Source organism: Rutilus rutilus (assembly GCF_951802725.1).
Source record: "Rutilus rutilus genome assembly, chromosome: 6".
Lineage (NCBI taxonomy): Eukaryota > Metazoa > Chordata > Actinopteri > Cypriniformes > Leuciscidae > Rutilus > Rutilus rutilus.
This window is the reverse complement of record NC_140214.1, coordinates 9,279,005-9,302,199: the sequence shown is the minus strand read 5'-3', so window position 1 is coordinate 9,302,199 and position 23,195 is coordinate 9,279,005. Positions and strand designations below refer to the sequence as shown.

General features: G+C 37.5%; 2 protein-coding genes across 4 annotated transcripts in view; both read left to right on the top strand.

Moving 5' to 3' along the window:
• camsap2b (calmodulin regulated spectrin-associated protein family, member 2b) overlaps positions 1-1,856 on the top strand; it is a 48,498-nt gene extending 46,642 nt beyond the window's left edge. For all 3 annotated transcript variants that reach the window (XM_084412547.1, XM_084412546.1, XM_084412545.1), the window contains one exon: positions 295-1,856. In XM_084412547.1, the coding sequence (XP_084268673.1) occupies positions 295-591 (297 nt within the window). In that variant the 3' untranslated portion in view covers positions 592-1,856. The remainder of the gene's footprint in view (positions 1-294) is intronic.
• An 800-nt stretch (positions 1,857-2,656) lies between these two features.
• Positions 2,657-20,397, top strand: wdr47a (WD repeat domain 47a). The gene is made up of 15 exons (XM_084411533.1): positions 2,657-2,873; positions 4,527-4,693; positions 5,350-5,433; positions 5,681-5,765; positions 6,433-7,223; positions 7,544-7,661; positions 9,620-9,801; positions 12,788-13,030; positions 13,197-13,260; positions 14,196-14,353; positions 15,041-15,210; positions 15,290-15,460; positions 15,549-15,680; positions 17,819-18,037; positions 19,065-20,397. The coding sequence occupies exons 2-15, from the start codon at positions 4,536-4,538 to the stop codon at positions 19,205-19,207; spliced, it is 2,718 nt and encodes a 905-aa protein (XP_084267659.1). The 5' UTR covers positions 2,657-2,873; positions 4,527-4,535; the 3' UTR covers positions 19,208-20,397.
• The last annotated feature ends 2,798 nt before the right edge of the window (positions 20,398-23,195 follow it).

Genomic DNA, 23,195 nt, shown 5'->3' with positions numbered 1-23,195 from the left:
GAGCTCAATTGCATTTTAGTTTAATTGATGCCGTGACTTATTTTATTATTCTTTACATGAAATTTAATTATATTTATTTAGTTATTTATTTTATTTTATTATAATATTTATTTATTTTATATTTTTTCATTAAAAAAATGTTTAACCTGGGACTGTGGAATATATAGAAATCACATCAGTCCGTTTTAATTCATTCTTGATTTACTTGGTATAGAGGTCTAGATTATCATTTTAAACCTGAAGGGAGATAATAATCATTTCATATTTTTAAATATTTGTTTTATTTTTTCTCAGGAAATGGAGAAAACCGAAGCCAACAGCTTTCTAATTCTGTTCCGAGACACTGGCTGCCAGTTTCGCTCTCTGTACTCGTATTATCCAGAAGCGGAGGAGATCAACAAGCTAGCTGGCATCGGGCCCAAGACCATCACTCCCAAAATGATCGAGAACCTTTATAAATACAGCTCGGATAAGAAACAGTTCAGCAAAATCCCCGCCAAGACCATGTCGGCTAGTGTGGATGCCATCACCATCTACAGCCACCTCTGGCAGAACAAGAAACAAATCACACCCAAAAAACTCCTCAAATAAGTTCACTGAGTGTTCCTGCCCATCGGACATTATTATGCACATCCTGAATGTAACGAAAACTCTTTTGCAGGCTTTGTTGGATGGTCATTTGTGGCGAATTTGAGACCCTCTGTTCTACAGTGTTTGCAGCACTGACGGATGCGCTTTTACCCAATTTTTATTTCAAACATGTTAAATTTTGTGGCCTTATGCTTGTCTTGTCGTGTCTTTTATGCAACGCTTAACGCACAGTGACTGAGTTTATGAGCAAGTCATTTCATCGTACACAATCTGCTTCTTTTGTGTTTGTGGAAATGCAGGTGTAAAAGAATATTAGGGACATACTACACTTGAAGCCTAACTTTTCAGAAGGTCATGCAGTTGAAAAAGCATTTAATGTACTGGAACCTCAGAAACTGACTTTTTTTGCTTTATTTAATGTCTGTGTTTTTATATTTTGGGTAGGATTCGTAATTCTTGTTGCACATCTGCTACTCCAGAAGAACTTGTGTAAAATTAGCTACCGTAAGAGTGGTTCGCTCAAGACTCTTTCTACAAAACGAACACACTCGTGTTGCTCTATATCTGTCATGTAAAAGTAATGATGGGGTCTTTAACTGATGAAGTTGAGGACCAAAACGAAACATTGTAGCTTTAGAATTATACGTCCCTAAACATGTTGCTGTCACTCGTGTCATGGCCCAGAATATCTGTGTGCCATGTATGTTTAAAACATACATTTTAGAGAGACAGATCAGTTAACTGACTGAGTAGTGTAAAAATCCATATAAATAATACAGAGGAAAAACTGAAATATTGAATATCATATAATGAAGCTTTCAAAGAGATGGTGAGTATTAATGCTAAATGATGTTGTTACTCATTTTTAATTATGAAGTGCATTTTAAAGAGCTGGGATATTTGGTCAGGCTGTTGTCTAGTAAGACATTTTGTCTTCTGGTGCAAAAAGAATCGAAAGATATTTGTTATTTTTACTAAGTGAAGTAAATCATCGTTTGAATTTATTGATGCTGTACAGATATAGTTTTACATACTAAGCATATTTTTTAAGCCATTGAATATTACTGATATTTTTCATATGAAAAAGATGTTTAACAGGTGCAAGTATGGGTCGGTGATAAAAAGTTGTTCTGAGAGATGTTCATTTCCACACGCTGTCTAATATTTTTTCAGGTCATGTCCGCTGTGTTTGTTCATCATATGCTTTGTCTGTTTGTATTTGAATGTTAACCTTAACATAAATACAGATTTACATCCAAAATATTGACCTATTTGACCCCTTTTTCTCTTGTGTTATGATCCAATATTGTTGTCTACTTATTTATTATAACATCATTCATGACTTTGTGAGCAATTATGGGTATAGAAGGGAACCGAGAAAGTTATTTAGGCTATAAAAATTACTGAAAAGCATGAAAATTCGATAATAACAGTTATATACGTCTCGAATTTATTTAAAAGCGTTTGACTTGTGTTTGATTCACTAAAAAGAACCAGCTAATATGAATATTAAAGAGTCGGACTTCACCGGTCGCGCTTTGATTCACTGAAAAGAACCGGTTCATAAGAGTCATGAGTCAGATTACAGTGACCGTGCTGTATGTGCATTCAGGTTTTTCACAAGAATGATTTATTAGGGAGTCGGACTACTTTAGATTCACTAAAAAAAAGAAAGAAGTAAAACAATTATGGAACACAATTAAACATATTTTTTTTAAATCAAACTATGGTTTTGGATTCGTCAGTTGAACTTGGAATTAACTGTATAAAATTACCACGTAAAAAATGACAATGTTTAAACCCTTGAACAATGAATTTGGAATAAAATATCGGTATTTAACTTGTGTAACTTTTTTTTGCGTGTTATTTCAGAGAATTGTTCGTAATGATTTACAATTCACTAGAAGAACAAAATAATCCTGACATCATACAAAGCCCAAACAGTCTCTAAAAACCGCTACTTTCTCGGCTTAGTATAGGTTTAACGTTACACACATAGTATAATGCGTATATAATGCTGCTAATCACAAATCCGCATTAAGCCTCAGTTTGTTGAATAACACGCGGGCCGGGGCGGGTTTTGCGGGGGTTTGTGTGCGTGAGCGCGGATTGGTGGAGCGCGCAGAGGAAGCTTGTGCTTGACAACCAGCGAGCGCCAGAGACAACAAGATCCTCTCTCCCCGAAACACACGGAGGAAAAAACACCAGACAGCGCGTGTCGACACACCCTCGGTGGACCCACAGAGGATTTCTGCACTTCGCGTATATGTAGAGTTTATCAGGTGAGATTTAAATCGCTCTTCGCGACGCTTATGGCTGTTGTTTTGAGGATAGGCGAGGCCGGAGAGGCTGCTGCTCCTGCTCCGCCTGGATGACACACTCTCCCCCCGCAGCTTCAGAATAATGTAGATATGGGTGGATGTCCCCTCTCACTTGTGCTTGATAGGATGTAATGTGGCTTATCTAAGAAAAAATGAATGTAAGCGGTCAGATAAATACATTGCAATGATCTCATCCTGATCCAGCGGTGGGAAAGCATGAGAAAGCAAATCTGCGTTTCCCATAGTGCAAGGTTGGGGCCCGGTGGTGTGGCTTAGTGGTTCAAACTAAAGGGTTTAAAGTTCCCCAAAAAAGGGCAATTCGTGAGCTACTACCATTGTGCTTGTTGCAGAACTGTATTTTTCTTCTTCACATTTTCCTCATGTTTCTTATGTGTGTATTAGAGCATCCTCAAATTAATAATATTGTTGTTTAATATTATTATTGATTAATATTAATATAGTTTTCTCATTTTTATGGTTGTCATTCCTTTAGCTTTCAGCAAAAATGTGTCATTAAAGCATAAGTCTAAGTGGTGTTTTTATTACAGTTATTTGAAATGATTTAAAACAGGTTTGGAAAACATCTGCTGTGAAGAGAATAGTATTGAGGAACAGGCTGTTTTGTTTTGGGTGGAATGTCACTGTCACCTCCCATGCTTGTGTGTTTACATCTGCAATTTCTGGCATGATGACTCTTCTTTGTCACAACATGGTTTGGTATTTTAATTAGAAGGTTGTTGTCACTTTTTCACTTGCAGTCTTTGAGCAATACAGTTGCTACATCAGAGGACTTTATATACTGAAATCATATATAATTAGGCTGTTGGTAACACTTTACAATATTTTTTAATTAGTCAGTGTTCCTTAATGAAATGACTAACATAAGCAATACATTTGTTACAGTATTTATTAATCTTTGTTAACATCAGGTAATACAAATACAAATAGTTGTTAGCTCAGGTCCATTAAATAATATTAACATAAAAGTTTTGATATTAATAATGCAATAATAAATGTTCAAATTAACATAAGATAAATACATGCTTTAGAAGTATTTTTTTTATTGTTCCTGTTACAACAATAAAAAACAAAATATAATATAATTATAAATAATTTAGTAATTAATTAGCTATATCCATGCCAATTTTTTTTATTTTTTTTTATAAATGATTGCAAATTTATTTCCTTTGTTCATTTAATCTGTTAATTTGCATGTTATATCTTATTATGAATGATTCATCCATGTGTTTAATGTTATTGTTTTTTGGACCTTGTAATATTTAATCAAATCTTCTCCAATCATTTAACCCATTTTTAACAATTAACCGCAAGCTTGCATTCAGATCTGCCTCCATCCAATCAACAACTGATGGATAGAACCAAGACCACACCCTACAACTCTGATGTTGTCACAATACTGTATGTCACAATAAAGTTACAGTACTACTTCCGTTACATTGCGATTGCCATAAAAATTGTTTCACGTCCCTTAGTAGTGGGTCCTGGTTCAAGCCCTACGAGGCCTGAGCACTTGAGCAAATGTGAACTATAACTGTTTTTGGATAAAACCATATTCTAAACAAAGTGTTCATTCTCTCATTCTTTCTGTGAAAGCTTGCCACCATGACGGCTGAGGAGATCATAAATGTAAAGGAAGTGGAGATCATCAAGGTGATGCTGGACTTCCTGAACTCACGCAAGCTGCACATTAGCATGTTGGCCCTGGAGAAGGAGAGCGGGATCATCAATGGCCTCTACTCAGACGACATGCTCTTCCTCAGGTATGATCTAAACACACCTCAGGCAGAATTCAAATCAAAAAGACCACTGGCATATATGGGACCTCAATGTGGCGTTAACATGAGCCAATAATATAATGCTTATATTTTTGCAAATTTACAGCAGTTTTACTCTGCATTGAAGCTAGAAAATCAAGCATTTGTTTCACTGGAGTGCTGCTGTGAGGACACATTTTTGTAGGCTAACCCAGAAGTTAGCATCACACTGGTTTCATCGACAAGAACCCATTTGGATTTTTCCATTGGCTTTTGGATTATTGCAGAAAATAAGCTCTGTGACCTGGAAAAGTTTATGATACTTACACGTTTTGTTCATCATGATTATATTCGCAAATTAACAAAAACTTTATGGATTTGGTCCGATCTAAACAGGGCCACAGTCTGACTGATAAGACAACTCCAGAGTTTTACCACCAAGAATTTGCATGTAGTTTGTCACTAGAGATTATCACTATTTGAGAAAGTGTAAAACAACATCGATTCAGATGGTAAAACATTTAAATTTTCCTTTAAATATAGTCTAAACTTGTTTATGTTCTTAGATTGAAGTTGGTACTATTATTGTGCTATTATGAGTCAAATGGTCTAGGCTAGACGCACTCTTTTTCTCTCTTTCTCATTCATTCTCCCCCCTGCAGGCAGCTCATTCTGGATGGACAGTGGGATGAAGTGTTACAGTTTATTCAGCCTCTTGAGTGTCTGGATAAATTTGACAGGAAAAGGTGAGAGATCAGCTCAGAATATTTCCAGAATTGCAACCCAAATAATAGGAGCTCACTTACACTTAAATGCACTTAATAAATTAATAAGGCATCTTTTACCCTTTAGAATTGTATTTTGTACATGAACGCTGATTAGGGGTTCACTGAATATTCCATTTAATTTAAATTATGTATATGAATATTTTAATCAAATCAGACACTGCTGGTTTAATTTCACATATATGTGCATTTTTCCATGGCCTCTCAGGTTCCGCTACATTGTTTTGAAACAGAAGTTTCTGGAAGCTTTGTGTGTGAACAACGCCATGTCTGCTGAGGATGAGCCACAGCATGTGAGTAACATCTATTCATCAAAGAATCCTGTAAAAAAAGTATCACAGTTTCCACTAAAATATGAAGCAGCACAACTGTTTTCATTATTGGTAATAAGAATAAAGTTTATTTTTTTGTGTGTGTGTGTGTGTGTGTACCAAATCAGCATATTAGAATGATTTCTGAAGGATCATGTGACGCTGAAAATTCAGCTTTACTATCACAGGAAGAAATTACATTTTAACATATATTCAAACAGAAGACAGTTATTTTACATTTTAATAATATTTTACAATATTACTGTCTTTACAATATTTTTCATTAAAGTTTTGAACTGACTTTAAAGTTTTGAACTGTAGTTTATGCATAATAATAATTTGTATAATAATCAACAGTAATGTGAACCAAACAATATTATATTATATTATATTATATTATATTATATTATATTATATTATATTATATTATATTATATTATATTTTATAGAAGATAAAGGAACATGCATGTAAAGTCATTTTAGTTTTTGTTTCTGCTAAGCTTATTTTACTAGCATGTAAATTTTGAGAGATTATCATGTTCAAAAAACTATGGTAACACCATGTGAGAAACTGCTTAGGGCTTGTTTTTAAAAGGCTCTGACCAGCTTTCTTAAGCTTCTCTCTCTCATTCTATCTGTCGATGTTCAGTTGGAGCTAACCATGCAAGAGGCTGTGAAGTGTCTGCATGCTCTGGAAGAGTTTTGTCCAACTAAAGATGACTACAGCAAGCTTTGCCTTCTCCTGACGCTGCCCCGCCTCACCAACCATGCCGAGTTCAAGGACTGGAATCCGAGTACGGCACGCGTGCAGTGTTTTGAGGAGGCCTGCGTCATGGTGGCGGAGTTTATTCCCGCTGACCGAAAGCTGAGCGAGGCGGGGTTCCGCGCAAGCGCCAACCGTCTATTCCAGCTTCTGATTAAAGGCGTACTGTACGAATGCTGCGTGGAGTTCTGCCAGAGCAAAGCCACCGGAGAGGAGATCACAGAGAGTGAGGTTCTTCTGGGAATAGACATGCTGTGCGGGAACGGCTGCGATGATCTCGACCTGAGCTTGCTTTCTTGGCTCCAGAACCTGTCGCCCAACGTCTTCTCTTGCGCCTTTGAGCAGAAGATGCTCAATATCCACGTGGATCGGCTTGTTAAACCTGCCAAGGCCACTTACGCCGACCTCCTCACTCCGCTCATCAGCAAGCTCTCCCCGTATCCCGCTTCCCCTCTCCGGCGCCCGCAGTCTGCAGACACCTACATGACCCGCTCTCTGAACCCAGCACTGGACGGCCTGTCCTACGGTCTCTCTGGCCAAGAGAAGAGAGGTACGGGAACGGACGGAGGGAAAACCTCTCCCATGTCACACTCGTTTGCTAATTTTCAACACCTGAACCGCAGTGTGATGATGGAGAATTCAGGATGTCACAGCATCTTTGAGGAGTCACCAGAGAGGTAAACATCATCTGATATACACCTGTATATCTGCATTCGAGCTTGAGAAGCGTAACCCGTTTAAAACAAACTCCAGAACACTATAAACCGTACATATTTACCATGTGGTGAGCACTATTACAGATTGAATTAGCTGATTATTAGCAAATTACCTGTAATTATTAAAATGATCAAACAATGTTTGTTGCATATTCAAGGCTTTTTCAATTCAGAGAAATTTTGATGGGCGTGGTAGATTCTTTTCAGAACATAGCCTAATCATTGCAAAGGTGTGTAAGGTGTGTGTCTGAAACAGTAATGTGGACTCTCTGGTCTTGCAGCTCCAGAACTGAAACTCCATCTGATAAAATGTTGAGCTCACCTGGTCCTCAAAACTCTCGCCCGGCCTCTGCCCCGGGTCAAGATGCTCCAGCACCTGGTTCTGCAGAGAAGAATGAGGTATTTTGTCAGTCAATATATCCATTGATCCATCTCCTGAAAATTGGATAAAACAATACTTGGCTACTTAACTAATAATTGGAAAAGCAACATGCCTAATAATTCATTTATGTGAGTATAACTCCCACACACCAAAAAATCTCTAGCTTGCTTCCTAATCTAGTTTTCAAATAAGCCTGGCATTGTATTTTACAAATATTGTTGGCTCCTTGACGAATTGCTTTGTTCAAGTCTCTCTGGATAAAGAATCTGCTAAATGCATAGATGTAAATGTTATAAAACTTTAATTTGGCATTCAAATTTAAGCTAATTTTTAGTGACTTTCTGATTTATTAGCTCCAGCTGTTGTTATTAACATGCCTTGTAATTGTCTGTGAGCAGTAGAAGTTTGCATGTGCACTCTCTTCTCTCTCATAAACAGCCTGTAGCCCTGTGCAGGCAAGCTTAGTTACTGCTTGCAATTTATCACTGCATAGTTGCAGAGGGCTTGGATTGGCTGATTCCAAGCTACAGTGGCTGGGCATGTGTTTGTGAGGGGACTGTATGAGCAAAAATTCTAGAATGTTGACCTTTATAGATCTCTCTTTTGTGAAGGGTTCTAGAATGTTGACTGTCAGAGGTTGTGATGAAAAGAGTTCTAGATTGTTCACCATTAGTGGCTGTTGTCTGGAATGCTGATATTTAGTCTGTTGTACGAAGGGTTCTGAAAATAAAAAAGGTTAACTGGAATGTCGTGCTAGAACAGTGTTGTTTTAGTATCATTTAGAGACTGTTACACCGTGTCTACACACGACCGTTGTCGTATTTCACCGTGCCGTAACAGCTAGGAGATTTATTATCTAAAATAGTGCCGAAATACTTCTACTGCTCAACACTCTCAACACCCATTCCATTTATAGTTGTTTGTTTATACTGAATCGATTGCTTCCAAGAGCTAAAGTCAATAATCATCTCTTTGGTTTAAAGAACATTACATTAAGTTCTTTCAAAACAAAAAAGCATCCTGACACCAGGTAACGAAATCATCAAACTCAGGTCCATGTGTTGTGTCCTCCTCACTGAATAAACTAAACAATTACAGAGTTGTCTGCAAATTTTATAATATGTCTATTTCTAAAATTCTTTACAATCATTTGTATACAAAGTAAATAATAAAGGAGAGAGGACACATTCAGAAAGAATGTGAAATGCCATTTACTTTAACCTGCTGTGTTCTCTGCACGAGGAAATCTAAAACAAGATCACAGCACATCTCCTCATGTCCTTCCAAGTTCGTTCTTTTAAGGTAGCCTGGCAAGACCGGTCTTCAGGAGAACGCAAGTCCGTTCTTTGCGTTCTTAGAATTGAGAAACAGCCAATGTATTGATAGCTCTGATTGCAGAGGCTCTGAGCTCTGTGACAACAAACACAGTTTATTTCCTGTCTGGGTTTTTAATCTGGTGCTAGTAATCACTAAGGGCTGTGATGTATTAAATCTGTTCACCAGACCAGAAAGTGTCTGTCTGCTCATAAGCTTTGAGGGTGAAATGGGAGTAACTTTTCAGCATTAGGCTTTAAAGTCAGAAATAGAAAATTGTGATTGTCTTTTCTTCCCTATTGTGATGTACTGTATATCCGAGTGAATGGGCTTCTTGAACAAGAAAAAAATTAGGGTTAGACATGATTGTCTGACAATTTGCTATTGCTGAGATGTCATGTGAGTGACAGGTTTGTCCCGCCCTCGTGTCAGTAAACATGTCATCAGAGAAGAGATGTCGCTGCTAGAGGGAGGAGAAGTTATTTTGGTTAAAGATTACTACAGGGCAAAAATAATGATGTCCACGAATAAATCATTTATAATAAACACTGTTATATTCCATAAAAAAAAAAGAATTGTCCATTTTGATTTCATGGTGACTTTAAGATTCTCTCTCTCAGTTACATCTCATCTCATCTTTGTCCCCTCTGTTTCTGTGTAGTTGTGGGACTCCACGGAGCAGTTTCAGGAGTACTACCGCCAGCGTATGCGTGTCCAGCAACATCTGGAACAGAAGCAGCAGCAGCGGGAACTCTACCAGCAGATGCTGCGAGAGGGCGGAGTCCAGCAGCACGAGGCTCCGCCCACCGCTAAGCACAACCTCACAGAAGCCTTCCTTACCAGGTCAGCCAAGCTCCACGTCACCGCTAACATCACAACCAAAGGTCAGCGTTTGTGTCGAGAGCTGCACTGATGTACAGCAAACCAGCTGAAGTGTACAAACACAAAGACGCAAGGTGAAATCTGATGATGCTAGAGGGTGGGATGCAGAGAAAAAGGCATGGCAGGTTCAATATCAAATGAAAGACTAATGAGATGTAGATGAGAATGACCTCAGGGTTTTACAGATGGTGCAGCGAGCAGCCACAGAACTCGAAGTGGGTGGAGAATTCCCTAAGGAATATAAACACACATGACCTGTTTTACATTTGTGTGGCTTCAACTGACATTTACATAGTGTTTTATTTAGTACCAGACAGGGTAGTAGCTTGTATTCATGGTTCCCAGGGCAAATTTAATGGGTGGCCCTGCTCCTCCAGTCTGACAAGTAGGCAATGCCATCCATGACCCAACCCTTTTTTTTTTTCTCTTTTTTTTACTAATACCTGAAATAGTCGATTTCTAAATATTAAAAAAATATATAAAATATTAGATTTTTTTATATGGTTTGACTTCTTTTGCTTCATTGAAATTGTGACATTGAAGCTTGTTTTTCTTCTTCTTCTTTTTTTTCCAAAATCTTTTCTAGTTCCAGCTTTAAAGTGTTAGTTCTCCCCAAAATGTTTAATTCTGTCATTAATTACTCACCTTCATGTCGTTCCAAACATCTTTGGAACACAAATGAAAATATTTTGATGAAAACTGAAAGTCTTTTCACCCAAAATGTTCATAAAGAGATTGTAAAAGAAATCCATTGGAATTGAGCAGTTTAATCCAACTTTCCAAGTCTTGTTGTTGTTGCACGTCAAACAAGTACGGTTGAGCTTCCATTTACCATATTTTATGTGCTCTATGTATGTTCGCTGATCAATGTTTATATCTGAAAAAAGGCCATCATATAAAGCGATCGTGTCTCTTCAGAAGACTTGGATTAAACTGCTTGATTAATATGGCTTTATTTTACGATCTCTTTTTACGATCTTACGGTTTGAAGCGTCAGATTTTTTGATGAATATACTTTCAATGTGGAGGGATAGAAATCTCTCGGATTTCATTAAAAAGATCTTCAAGGTATAGTGGAGGATTTTCCCGAATTTTAGAAAAGAACCGCCCTCTCCACTTTTTGAAAAAATGCACATGCGCAACACTCTACCTGCTCCCGAGAGGGAACGCCTATTAAACGTGTGCACGAGAGAGCATGCACGAGCTGATCATAGCTTACATTAACTTTTACTAGCAGTGATTTTAAATGGATTTCTCCAAATAGCATGCCAAACTTTACCTGTCGAGTAGAAACTTCGCGACTGAGGCATCAGTGGGAAGCCCAACCTGTGTTTTGAGCGCACGCCATCGTGTGAATCGTGTGCACGAGCATGTACGACGGCCTTATGTAAACATATCACCAGAATGATTGACACTTAGGAGAACCAATAGTCTTGATGATCCACCCGGAAAAAGAAAATCATCCGCTATACCTTTCATTTGAGTTTCAAAGATGAATGAAAGTCTTATGGGTTTGGAATGACATGAGGGTGAGTAAATGATGAAATAATTTTCATTTTTGGTTGAAACTATCCCTTTAAGTTATATTTTGAATTCTACCCCCCCCCCCCCCCCCCCCCCCCCCCATCAAGAGATGAGAGATTCATAAAGATTAAGAAGAGATGATAGACTAAACACAATGATTTTAGATTATTTTGTAAATCACTCCCATTTTACAAAACAGACTCCAAATGTGTCAGTAATCCTCTCTCAGAGTCTATATATATGTTGAAGGATTTTTTAGGAACTGTATTAATTATTTACTGATGTTGCATGAGTCACTCAAATTACAGACCCCTCAAGAAACCCTACAGGAAAACTAGTTAAATGGAACGATGCAATCAGAGAGGGATCTGAGAAACACTGAAGTCATTTTAGAACCCTGTTCTCTTGTTTGGCTTTGATACCTCTTCTAGTTCTGTTGCTGTGGTTACGGCACAATTGTAACACAGAAACATAACAAAGGGTGGTTTTGGAACCGTGCCGTACCGTTCCACTGGTGATGTCATCATTAAAGGCCACAACCATAAATAATGCAGCGTGTCAGAGGGGAGGGCAGGGCACAAGAAACATTCATTGTTCTGTCTACAGAAGCCGTACTGGTCGTGAGTTATTAAAGAAATTTAGGATGTTAATTGGAATATATATAATACAAGTATAGCTATAACTATACTATAAGTATAGTATAGCTATATTAGGACAAATAATCTAAAAACAAATAAAAACCTATTCTGTTCACACTGGCCTCATGCCATCTGCTTCAGGGGATTTTGAGGGGGAAACCCCCCTTGACCACAGGGAAATGACCAACTGTGTTAATCTTGGTTTGATGAATATCAAATGAAAGGCTAATGAGATGAACCTCAGGCTTCTACAGATGGTGGAACTTGAAGTGGGTGGAGAAATCCCCAAAGAAAACACTAATACATTTCATAAGCTATATGCACTTTGATGTGTGTGTTATTAAAAAAGCAACTGTGATCATCAGTAATGTGAACTTAAAAATAAAATCTTTTGAGCAAGCTCAAAGTTAGTCCCATTTAGCCAGGCATTTAACTATTAGTTATTAGTTAATTCTAGTCACTTTGACAGGAAGCAACTGTATGAGCGACATGTAAAATGACCAGTGGTCATATTCACATACAGTCTCTACAGTGTAATTGTTAATGCAACCAGGGTTCACAGCACGTAAAAATAGTGCAAATACAGTTTCATAGCTTGTAAGACATATTTATGCACTCCATAGAGCCAAATTGGATTTTTGATTTAAATTCAACTTTTAATTTAAATAGGATCTTCTGATTTTGAGAAAGCTCTTGGCTTTTTTGTATGCATTGCATGGTCAGTGAACAGTCTGTGGGCACCAAGTTGGCTCTAAAGCTTCATGTTTTTGTATGTATGTGTGCAGGTCTATTCAAAGACTAGAGGAGCTGAATGTGGGAATGGATGATTTGGGAGAAGAGGTGCAGGCTCTCTCTCAGCAGTGTAATGGAGGCAGTAACAACAACAGCGAGGTGATAGATGCCTCAGCCACGCCACAGACACAGGAAGGGGTTGGAGGAGCCAGCGATGTGGTCACCAGCACTCCTCAGAGGTCAGCAGTTCAAGCAGCCGTCCCTCCGCCCAGCCAGTCTCCTGTACTGCCCCAGAGGTGAGAAGACACCAGTTCTTTAACTCTTTCAAGTCACACTTAATCAATTCATCAAAATCATTCAAAGAGTTTCAAAAATAAATGATCCTAGTGAAATTTGCCTGGTAATGTTTTTAGTGATTTATCAATGTTTAGGGTTCTAAAAAGGTTTTGTTTTCACCTGCAGTGCCCAAACTGAAGACAAAACTGGACTGAATGACAGCAGTTTGACCCGCTCTAAAGGCCCAGAGGTACAGCGTCCCCTACAGCTCAACATAGTTAACCATTTAAAGCCTACTGTGTCATATTTACAAATTTATAATACTTCAAAAATATCAACATGATCAAAACATTGCTGAAAAACCTGTTTACATGCCTTCTCTCGTCCGATTGATACAGTATTTCTTACTTTATAGCAAGTAAAAGGCCTTTTATTAAAAAAATGTCCCCTTTCAGGTCGTGGTCCAAGTTTGCTGTGAAAAAATATTTTTATAAAGTAAACTTAAATATTAATAATGCAACTGATGCAACTTTTTAGAAAAATCATGTTAAAATGTGAGCATCAAATATGGCATGGGTTTTAAGGAACTTTTATTTGTACATCTTTCAATCATCATTGTATTGCATTATATGTTTTGCCCCAAAACAATTAAATCTAAAACTAATTGATCATAAAACTAATCATTTTAAATATTATCTTACTAGAACCTATTATTGGGAGTTGTGGAGTGCCAACTGATATTGTTAGGCATTTTATGTAAAGTAATTTGCCACACTGTTATAAAGAGCTCATTATTTACAAGCTATCAGAATTTCATATACATTTTTGGCCATATAAATAACAGCTGCACCAAATTGCATATTTTGAATTAAATTTGTTTCCCTCTGAGTATGAGCTCAAAAGTCTGATTAGACACTCAACAAAAAACAAATATGCAAACAGATATGCCAAACAAATTAGTTTTTTTGGACTATTGTTTCTTATGTCAGGCTTTACAGGGTTAACATTCTCTGAATAAAACATTCTCCCTCTGAAGGCTTTAGTGTTGGTTTAATTACAGCACTAAAACTTCTCAGATCAAAAACAGATTAGGGATTGTTCAGGGATTATTTGAGATTAAATGAACATAATCTTCAAATAACCCTTCTCACATGCAAAATGCGTGTTTATATGCATATATTGCAGAAAGAGACGTCTAAAGCCAAGTTTGTGATGGTCAACACCCTGGAGGATACGCAGGCGGTCCGCGCCGTGGCCTTCCACCCCACAGGAACATTATATGCGGTCGGCTCCAACTCTAAAACTTTGCGCGTGTGTGCCTACCCCGACACACTGGACACGAGGTCAGCCGCCCACACACTGCATTAAAACCTGCTTAAAAGATCTGAATCAGATGCATTATAAATGATGGGATACAAGCAAGGGTCTGAAATCCTCATTTCAGCCACCCAACTTTAATTTAAAAAAACTAGAAAATGAAAAAACACTTTTAAGTGTCTGAGAAATGAGCAAGAGTGCTGTTTTTGCCAAATGATTGAACGATTCAATGATCCATTCATAAAGACAGTCACTTGCTTTGTCTCTGAATTAATAAGCTGTTTGAATGAATGACTCAGTAACTCACAGTTACTTGCCGCCACCTACTGGCTGTGTAAAGCTACTTTACCTACTTTATTATGTGTAAAGTATTGCTTGTAAAGTATCAGAGTTGAATACTTAAAATATATATTTTTTAAACGTTAATGCATTATTAATGCAATTATAATTGCAGTGTAAATACATTTAATGCCGCTTTAGATGCAGCTTCTATGCCACTTCTGCAGTGCAAACATGGATTTTGTTGATACTGATTTCATTTGATTGGTAACGGTATTGTGAACGATTCATCAGTGCATGTTATTCCAAAGAAAAAAAATTGTCCTTGTAATTTTTCATACAAATGTAACTTGTTCTGTCTGAATCAACAAAGTGCGACAGTTAATTTGTAGGGAACCAGAACCTTTATATAGTTGTATTGTTGATTCTCTCAGTGGCTCGGGCACGAGTAAACCTCCTGCAATCCGCTTCAAGAGGAACAAGCATCACAAAGGCTCCATATATTGTGTGGCCTGGAGCCCCTGCGGACAGTTACTGGCCACCGGCTCCAACGACAAATACGTTAAAGTGCTGCCCTTCAACCCTGAAACCTGCAATGCTACAGGTGAGGGGAGAAAGATTGCAAACCAACATTCATAATGTAGTTTGGTTGAATGACTTGTACTTTATATATTTAAATTCAGGTCCTGATCTGGAGTTCAGTATGCATGATGGGACTATCAGAGATCTGGCATTTATGGAGGGTCCTGAGAGCGGAGGGGCCATTTTAATCAGTGCAGGAGCTGGAGACTGTAACATCTACACCACCGACTGCCAGAGAGGACAGGGACTGCATGCACTGAGCGGACACACAGGTACAACCCCCCCCTGTATATTATATATACACGCAGATCCTCATAAATATTTTCGTTCTTATGTGATGTGTGTGTTTTCTCTCCTCAGGTCATATTCTGTCTCTGTACACATGGGGGGGCTGGATGATCGCGTCTGGCTCTCAGGATAAGACTGTGCGTTTTTGGGACCTGCGTGTTCCCAGCTGTGTGAGAGTGGTGGGGACGTCCTTCCAAGGCTCAGGTGGGCTTCACTGCCTTCATTTTACTCTTAGCACTTTGCTGAAAAATGCACATAATTAAAATGTCATTCCATGTCAACTCAACCAGAGGTCCCTGTCCAAAAAATTATTTTCTGGTGAAAGACATACATAAATGAGAAAGAAAGCCAAAATATTAAATGTCATGGAATGATATTTACTAAATAATCTAATATTTTTGTAGAGGGGGAGAAAATGACAATTTTCACTTGAGATCTCAATCTGCCAAATTACAGGGGGGTAAAAATTACTTAAGAAAGATGGCAGAATCATTTTTTTATGTTTACCGTATTTTCCGCACTATAAGGCGCACCGGATTATAAAGCGCACCTTCAATGAATGGCCTATTTTAGAACTGTTTTCATATATAGGGCGCACCGGATTATAAGGCGCATAGAATAGAAGATACTGCAGTCAAACGTTTGACTGGGTTTGCGTTATGCAGTGGTCACCAACCTTTTCAAGCCTAAGATCACATCCAAAGTCCAAATGTAAACCAAGATACCTTGTTTATACTCGACGCGTCCGCATGAGCGTGAAGTTAATAAAAAAAATATATATCCGTCTGCTCAGGCAGATTCGGCTTAACAGCGCGCGCGCCTCTGAATCCGAAGATGCATGACTTTGAGCCGAATCTGCCCGAGCAGACGGATATTAGTAGTACATCTCATCACACCGGCACCCAGTTTGCGCGTCTAAATCAGTTATATGGTCTGGTGTTCAGTCTAAAACAAAACAGTTGCGTCAAGTATAAATGCCTCGTCTGTTTGGGGAGTTGCGCGCGCAGACAGCGGAGGCTCGCGCTCCGGTGTCAGGCGAAAGTATAAACAAGGTTTAAGTCAGCGGTTGTTTAACAGACGTTAACATAAGGCGCCAGATCCATATATAAGGCGCTCCGGATTATAAGGCGCACTGTCGTTTTTTGAAAAAAATAAAGGCTTTTAAGTGCGCCTTATAGTGCGGAAAATACGGTATACAGATATTGGTTGGTCTATGTAAGTTAAATCTGTTGACATAAGCAATCATTGTTGCATTATATGCCAATGTTGATTCTTCAAAACTGGGGAAAAGCACTTCTTGTGTTTTTTCCCCTAAGTTTGCAGGCCTGTGGTTTTCAACCATTAAAATTCAGTAAAATTCAACAATTTGAACACAATAGCGCCCTCTACCTTATAACAGTGAAAACACAGAAAGCCAGGAAATTCTGTCAATGGCGGGAAAAAGAGATAATATTTTGGTTTTCATCACTATGTTGTCCTTCTTCAAAAAAATTTTTGACAAAATCACAAATTTAGGCCAGGGAAGTTTCCAAAATGTTGTTGATTTGACACGAAATGACCCAGTAGCAGTTTCTGATGGTCTTTGGTTTTACATGGTTTCTACACTGGTCATTAGCTACTTCAAACTGGTCTAGATGGTTCATTAGATGCTGGTGGGGCTGAAATCTTCTTGGTAGACCATTTTGGTCAAGCTTATTTAGAAATGGTAACAAAACAGCTACAGTATCACATAAAAAATCTGACCTGATTCATTGGGAACATCGTGCCATATCACATACTAATGTGCTTTGCAATTTTGGATATTATGTTACAAGATTTAAGTCACTTTCAGACCAGTGTTATTTTAGCATCATTGAGATTATATAGTTTTTATTAATATTTTGAATCAGTTTTTATTTGTATAATTTCTGTTTTCATTTAAGTATTTTTTTTTTCCTTTTTTTTTCTTCTGTTTTGGTTATTGTAGTACATGAGGTTATATTAAATGAAAATGACAAAATTGCTTCAGCAACTAGCTGAAATAAAAATGTTATTACAGTTAAAGTTTATTTTATTATTTTATTATAGAGTAATAAAGTTAGTTTTAGTTAACTATAATAAACCCTGTATAAAAACCCTGTTTCAAAATTGTGTGTTGGACAATTAAAGCATACTACAGTGAAAATAATTACAACAGTGTATGACATTCAGAAATATTGTGAGAAGTTTTTGACTAAATAAAATGAATATAAATCTTGTCTCCACATTTACACTCTAGGTAATCAGTTTTGGTCAGTGTTGTTGAATTGTAATGTTAAGTTTGTGATTGTTGATGTGGTGTATATCTGGTGTGTGTGTCTCAGGCAGTCCCGTGGCGTCGGTGGCGGTGGACCCGAGCGGGCGTCTGCTGGCAACAGGGCAGGAGGACAGTTCCTGTATGCTGTATGACATCAGAGGCGGGCGCATGGTTCAGACGTACCAACCGCACTCCAGCGACGTCCGATCGGTGCGCTTCTCCCCCGGGGCTCATTACCTGCTCACGGGATCCTACGACACCAAGGTCATCGTCACCGACCTACAAGGTGAGATCGCAGATGCCCCTCAGTTTAGTGTCATTGAACTGAATACATCAAACCAGTGTTATTTTAGTATCATTGTACTACTGTTATTAATATTTTGAATTAGTTTTAATTTTATATATATATTTATGTTTTAATTTTAATTTTAGTTACAAGTTTTAGAAGTACTTTTGTTGTGTGTTTTTTTTTATGTCTGTATAGATTTAGTTTATTTTAATTTCAATTTTATTTTAGTACATCAAGTTAATGAAATGAAAATGAGAAATTTAAAATAAAAAGTTTATATTTTATATAAAATAAAATATTTTATTTTATTTCAGTTAAAAGTTCATTTTATTTCAAGTAACACATTTTTTATGGTTTTAGATTTAGTTAACTATAATAACCCTGCATTAAACTTCCTTTTATATTCATTTTTATTTATTTATTTATTTATTTTTATTTTACTACATTTTTACACATCCATAGACTGCAGGCCAGTTACCTACTACAGTATAGAAATTAATTTGAATTATTTAAATGATCAGTGTATTTAAATCCAGATTACATGGAGTTGAGAAGAGTGTTAAGAGTGCATAATGGAAAATAATTTAAATGGAAAAAACAATAAAAGTATTTAGTATTAAATACTCCCCCACTTATTCTGTGTGTGCCAAATGAATAACACACACACAAAAAAAGTATCAGGGTTTCCACAGTCAAAGGGAAAAAAAAGAAAGGAAAAAAATTATAATAGTGAATATATATTTTCCCAGTTATGCTGTTCTGTACAATATTTACAGTAATCAGTTTGCTCTTTGCGAGTTTAATCTCAATCAAATATATATATATTTTTTCATATGTAAAATATCCGATAATCTCAAATAACTGAAGAAGTTAATTGGTCAAAAGGTGTGGGAACCTGTTTTATAGGTTGTGGAAGTGTCAGCTACACTCCGGATGATGCAGTGTAAATATGTACTTTAACATTTTTGAAACATTTAAAGCAATGAAGTGAGTTTTTGATCATTGTACTGTATGTGTGCAACAGGTGACCTGACGAAGCCGCTGCCGTTGACTGTAGCGGGAGAGCATGCGGATAAGGTGATCCAGTGCAGGTGGCACACACACCACCTCTCCTTCTTGTCCTCCTCCGCTGACCGCACTGTCACACTCTGGACACAGGCCACGTAAAGCCAGCTCTGGCCACTAGAGGGAAACAACACATGCATCTGTATATGTGTGGTGCTGTGCTGTCCCTTCTGTTTTATTGGTATGATTGAGTATTTATTTTGTTTCTGGACCTTGAGTTCTGATTCACAGTGTATGGCTGAGATAAATGCAAACCCTTTTTGTGTACATAGTAACTGTTTGACTGCCGGTGCCATGTGTCTGTGTGTCTCATGATCCTGAGCCATATTGGGATGTGATGCTTTGCTGTAGTGTGCTTGGCTACATATGCGCTTCCATTCAGTAACCTTTATCAAACACTGAACCACACCACACATAATTGGAAAAACGTGTCATGTGATCTATTCTGTGGCCTTCCTGAGATTTTATAGCATCTCTGTGTGTCCGCTTTCCACAATCACAGTGCGTCTGTACTTGCCTGTTTGAATCTAGCCTCTGGAAATATATGCAGTTTTCTTTATTTAAGTCATTTCTGATGTATCATTGCAAACTGCTGAGTGAAAACTGTAGGAGTGGAACATGTTCGAGTGAGATGTACATGCAGTCCAATGCTTGGCTGAAATATGGATATTTTTATGGCCTGCTGCAAATACTGTATCGAAATTCAGCTGCTCGTGCAAATATCAAAACCAAGTCAATGTAAACTGCCTTTGTAAAAGCTGTCAAGTAAGTCCGTCATTTAAAGTGGTTAATGTTTGAATTTCACTGGTTTTGCTTGAACGAGTTTGCAGCCCTTTTGAGTGCCTCTGAATTGATGGCATGGATCAAAGTATTGAGTTTTTAAATGTAGATTTATGAAGGGAATCTAAACTTCAGTCTATATGTAGTGCTGAAAGAAACATTGGCATTGGCACATAGGCTTGTTAAACTTCAATTAACAAGTGAAATAGTTTGATACTATGATCTTGCACTTTTTTTGTTTGGGTTGTTTATGTTGTATATTTTCTAATGATATAGATTTTATTATTTAATCTTACTAGATTTTTGTTATTAATGTTATTCATTTTAAATCGAAGCCAAACTAACATTTTGACACGTTTATGCTAATAAGCAGCCCTCACTTGAAGTCATGTAGTGAAATATTGTGTTGTTCCTGTGTTCCTTTCTCAAATGATATTTGGACATCAGTGACTACATAAAGGCTCATGGGACAAGTCTGCTGCTGTTGTGTCTGAATAAATAACCCTATTCTCAACTATGGCTCCGTTCGTTTGCATTAAGCATGTTGAATCTTGTTGACAAATAACAGTAAAATACTTAATATTAAGGTCTGAATGGAACCCATTTAGGCTACACATTAACATTAATACAGGAAAGAAGTACTTTAGAAACCAGCCTTTATTGACTATTATTGCAGAGATGGGGTTTGGGGCTGGGTCCATGGGACTGTTTCTGGGGATTTACTTTTTATTTTATTTACCTTTTGTCTTCTGCATTCTCCTTACCATTGTCTCCTGTTCTTGCCTCAGACTCATCCCCCAGAAACAGTCCCACGGACCCAGCCCCAAACCCAGTCTCTTAAAAATTAATAAAGGCTGGTTTCTAAAGTACTTCTTCCTGCCTCTATGTATTAATGTTGATGTGTAGCCTAAATGGGTTCATTCAGACCTTAATATTAAATATTTTACTGTTATTTGTCAACAAGATATTTTCACCTGGCTAGACCCAATGTTTAGATCTGTTGTGGTATTTATGCAAATTAGCACATCTGTAATTAGATTATGCACCGTTTGTCCATGTTAACAAACAATTAAAAAAAACTTGTAATACATTTTTTGTTTGTCTTGATATAAGTAATCAACGCAGTAATTTTCATGGTGATATCTAAAGGTTAAATTATTTACCCTATTCATGTGAGGAAAATAATGAATAGGCGAATGAATAGGATATATTTGGGTCTTTTTCGGAACTTTCCCCTAATGGGATTCTTCGGGGCTTTTTTTTTCCTTACTCAGGACATATTGAGGATACAAAATCAGTTAAATTTGATTCTGTTGCAATTTGTTCACCCTTTTTTCCTAAAACGCCTGGACTAATAATGAGAGAATGCAGTTACGTAATAATGCAGTGACGTAAAGTGATGGAAGAAAAACAGTGGTATATTGGTAACAAGTGGAGGAAGAAGACGGACGAAATGATTCTGGATGTCGGAATCGTAATGCAAAAAAGATGGTCTTCATTTTTTATAGAATACCGTCATCGAAGACGCCCTTTGAAGCTAAACGCAGACTTTTATGGATGCAAGCTATTAAACAGACTGACTAGACGATTACCCTATTAAAACATGAATTTGATGAAAACAGTTAGGTCTACATAATATCAGAGCCCGTCTACGGAGAGCCTGCCCACTCCCTATTAAGTCCTATTGTACCGAATTTTGGTTGTAGTACCACCAGAGTTCCACTGGGGGCGCTCGCCATGAGTGCAAAATGAATGGGGGTCAATGGGGCTAGACGGCTAAATTTGTCTCTTTCACCCGATTGCCGTTGAGAAATCTCAGATCTGATTGTAGATTTTGCAAGTTCAACATGGGTTTTAGGTCGAAAGTTGAATGAACGAGTACTTATGTCCTTTCGATTTCTTAAAGGTTGAGTTGTTGTTGCCCATAACACGCTAGCATTCTGCTAATGACGTCAGAATTCTGACGTCATTGACATTTTGAAAGACTTTTTAAAGCAAATAAGTGACTCTAAAAAATCTAACACCCAGCAATGTGTAATTTCTTTGCATCTCCTTTCGAATACAACATTCAAATTACTAGACAAAAAATTATATCCTGAGAAAAGTGGATTTTGAGGGGTATACCGCCATTGACCTCCATTCATTCTGCACTCGTCCTGTGAGCGCCCTCATATGGAATCAGAGTGGAACTGCAACCAGTTCAGAAGCCGGAAGTGTAGTGAGAGTGAAACTTCTCGCCATATTAGACATTCTCTGATTCACATATGGGCCATTCCACCGAATGGGTGACATTTGCTCGTTGTAACTCTTACTGACATTTTTTTTCAACACTGAATCTAATACTCAAATATAACTATTCAAAATGTGTATTGGTCAATCTCAGGCAACTTTATTTAAATTTTTTACAAGGTTTCTAAGCAGAAGATGGACGCATGTTTTCTCAGTCCTGTTAACGAAACTCATGTGCCATTTAAAAAGCATGTTTAAAAGCATGTCAAATCAATTAATTCCTTTGTTTTCCCCACAAGAAAGTGTTTATTTTAAAGAAATTGTTGGTTATATGTTCAAATAACTGATATGTGTGACAAAAAATCACTATATATTATGGCAAAGTGTATTTTAATAAAAAACACAAATGTGAGAGGATGAAATGTGTCGTTATATTAGTGTTGAGTGACGCAATATCCCTTTCAAGTGGACACGTGGAAAAGACGTGAGAAGACTGAAAGCACATTCAAACATTTATATGTGCATTCTGCTTCACATGAATGAGTTGGACTGTTAGGTTGGCAGTGACCAAACCACATCCGGAATAGTTTTGTTGCTTGACTATCTAGAAGAACAATCAACAAGTTAAGTTACTAGGCTACTCTTGTGTGATAGACAACAATACCGCGTATAGCCTACGTATGATAGCCTACGCTTTAATTAAGTATCTGTATCGGTCCAAAACTCTCCACGCCAAATGAAATAGGCTATTTTTTTTAGTTAAATAATTCCTTATTGCCTGTAGAAACGAAATATAGCCTATGTTAATAAAAATGCAGACAGATGTTGCTACACAATGCAATGAAACTCCGCTATGGGTGAAATTATTTCAAAAAACGTTGTATTTAGACCAAACGCAAATCATCCAGTCTCTTATTTGATCAAATACCATAGATATACAGTGTACTAATAAGGGTGATGACATAATGTCAGCTACGCCCAGCCGGGTTTCTTGTATACAAACAATACCGGATGCGCGCGCATCCAGGAGGCAGAAAACCGCTAGCTGTTATGCCGAGTTCTGTAAAAGACCATTGTAATT

Excerpts from the sequence above, each read along its gene's own strand:
- wdr47a (XM_084411533.1), top strand. The coding sequence starts at position 4,536 with ATGACGGCTGAGGAGATCATAAATGTAAAGGAAGTGGAGATCATCAAG. Across the intron at positions 4,694-5,349 it reads GACGACATGCTCTTCCTCAG|GCAGCTCATTCTGGATGGAC; the intron begins GTATGATCTAAA and ends TCCCCCCTGCAG. Across the intron at positions 9,802-12,787 it reads ACAGAAGCCTTCCTTACCAG|GTCTATTCAAAGACTAGAGG; the intron begins GTCAGCCAAGCT and ends GTATGTGTGCAG.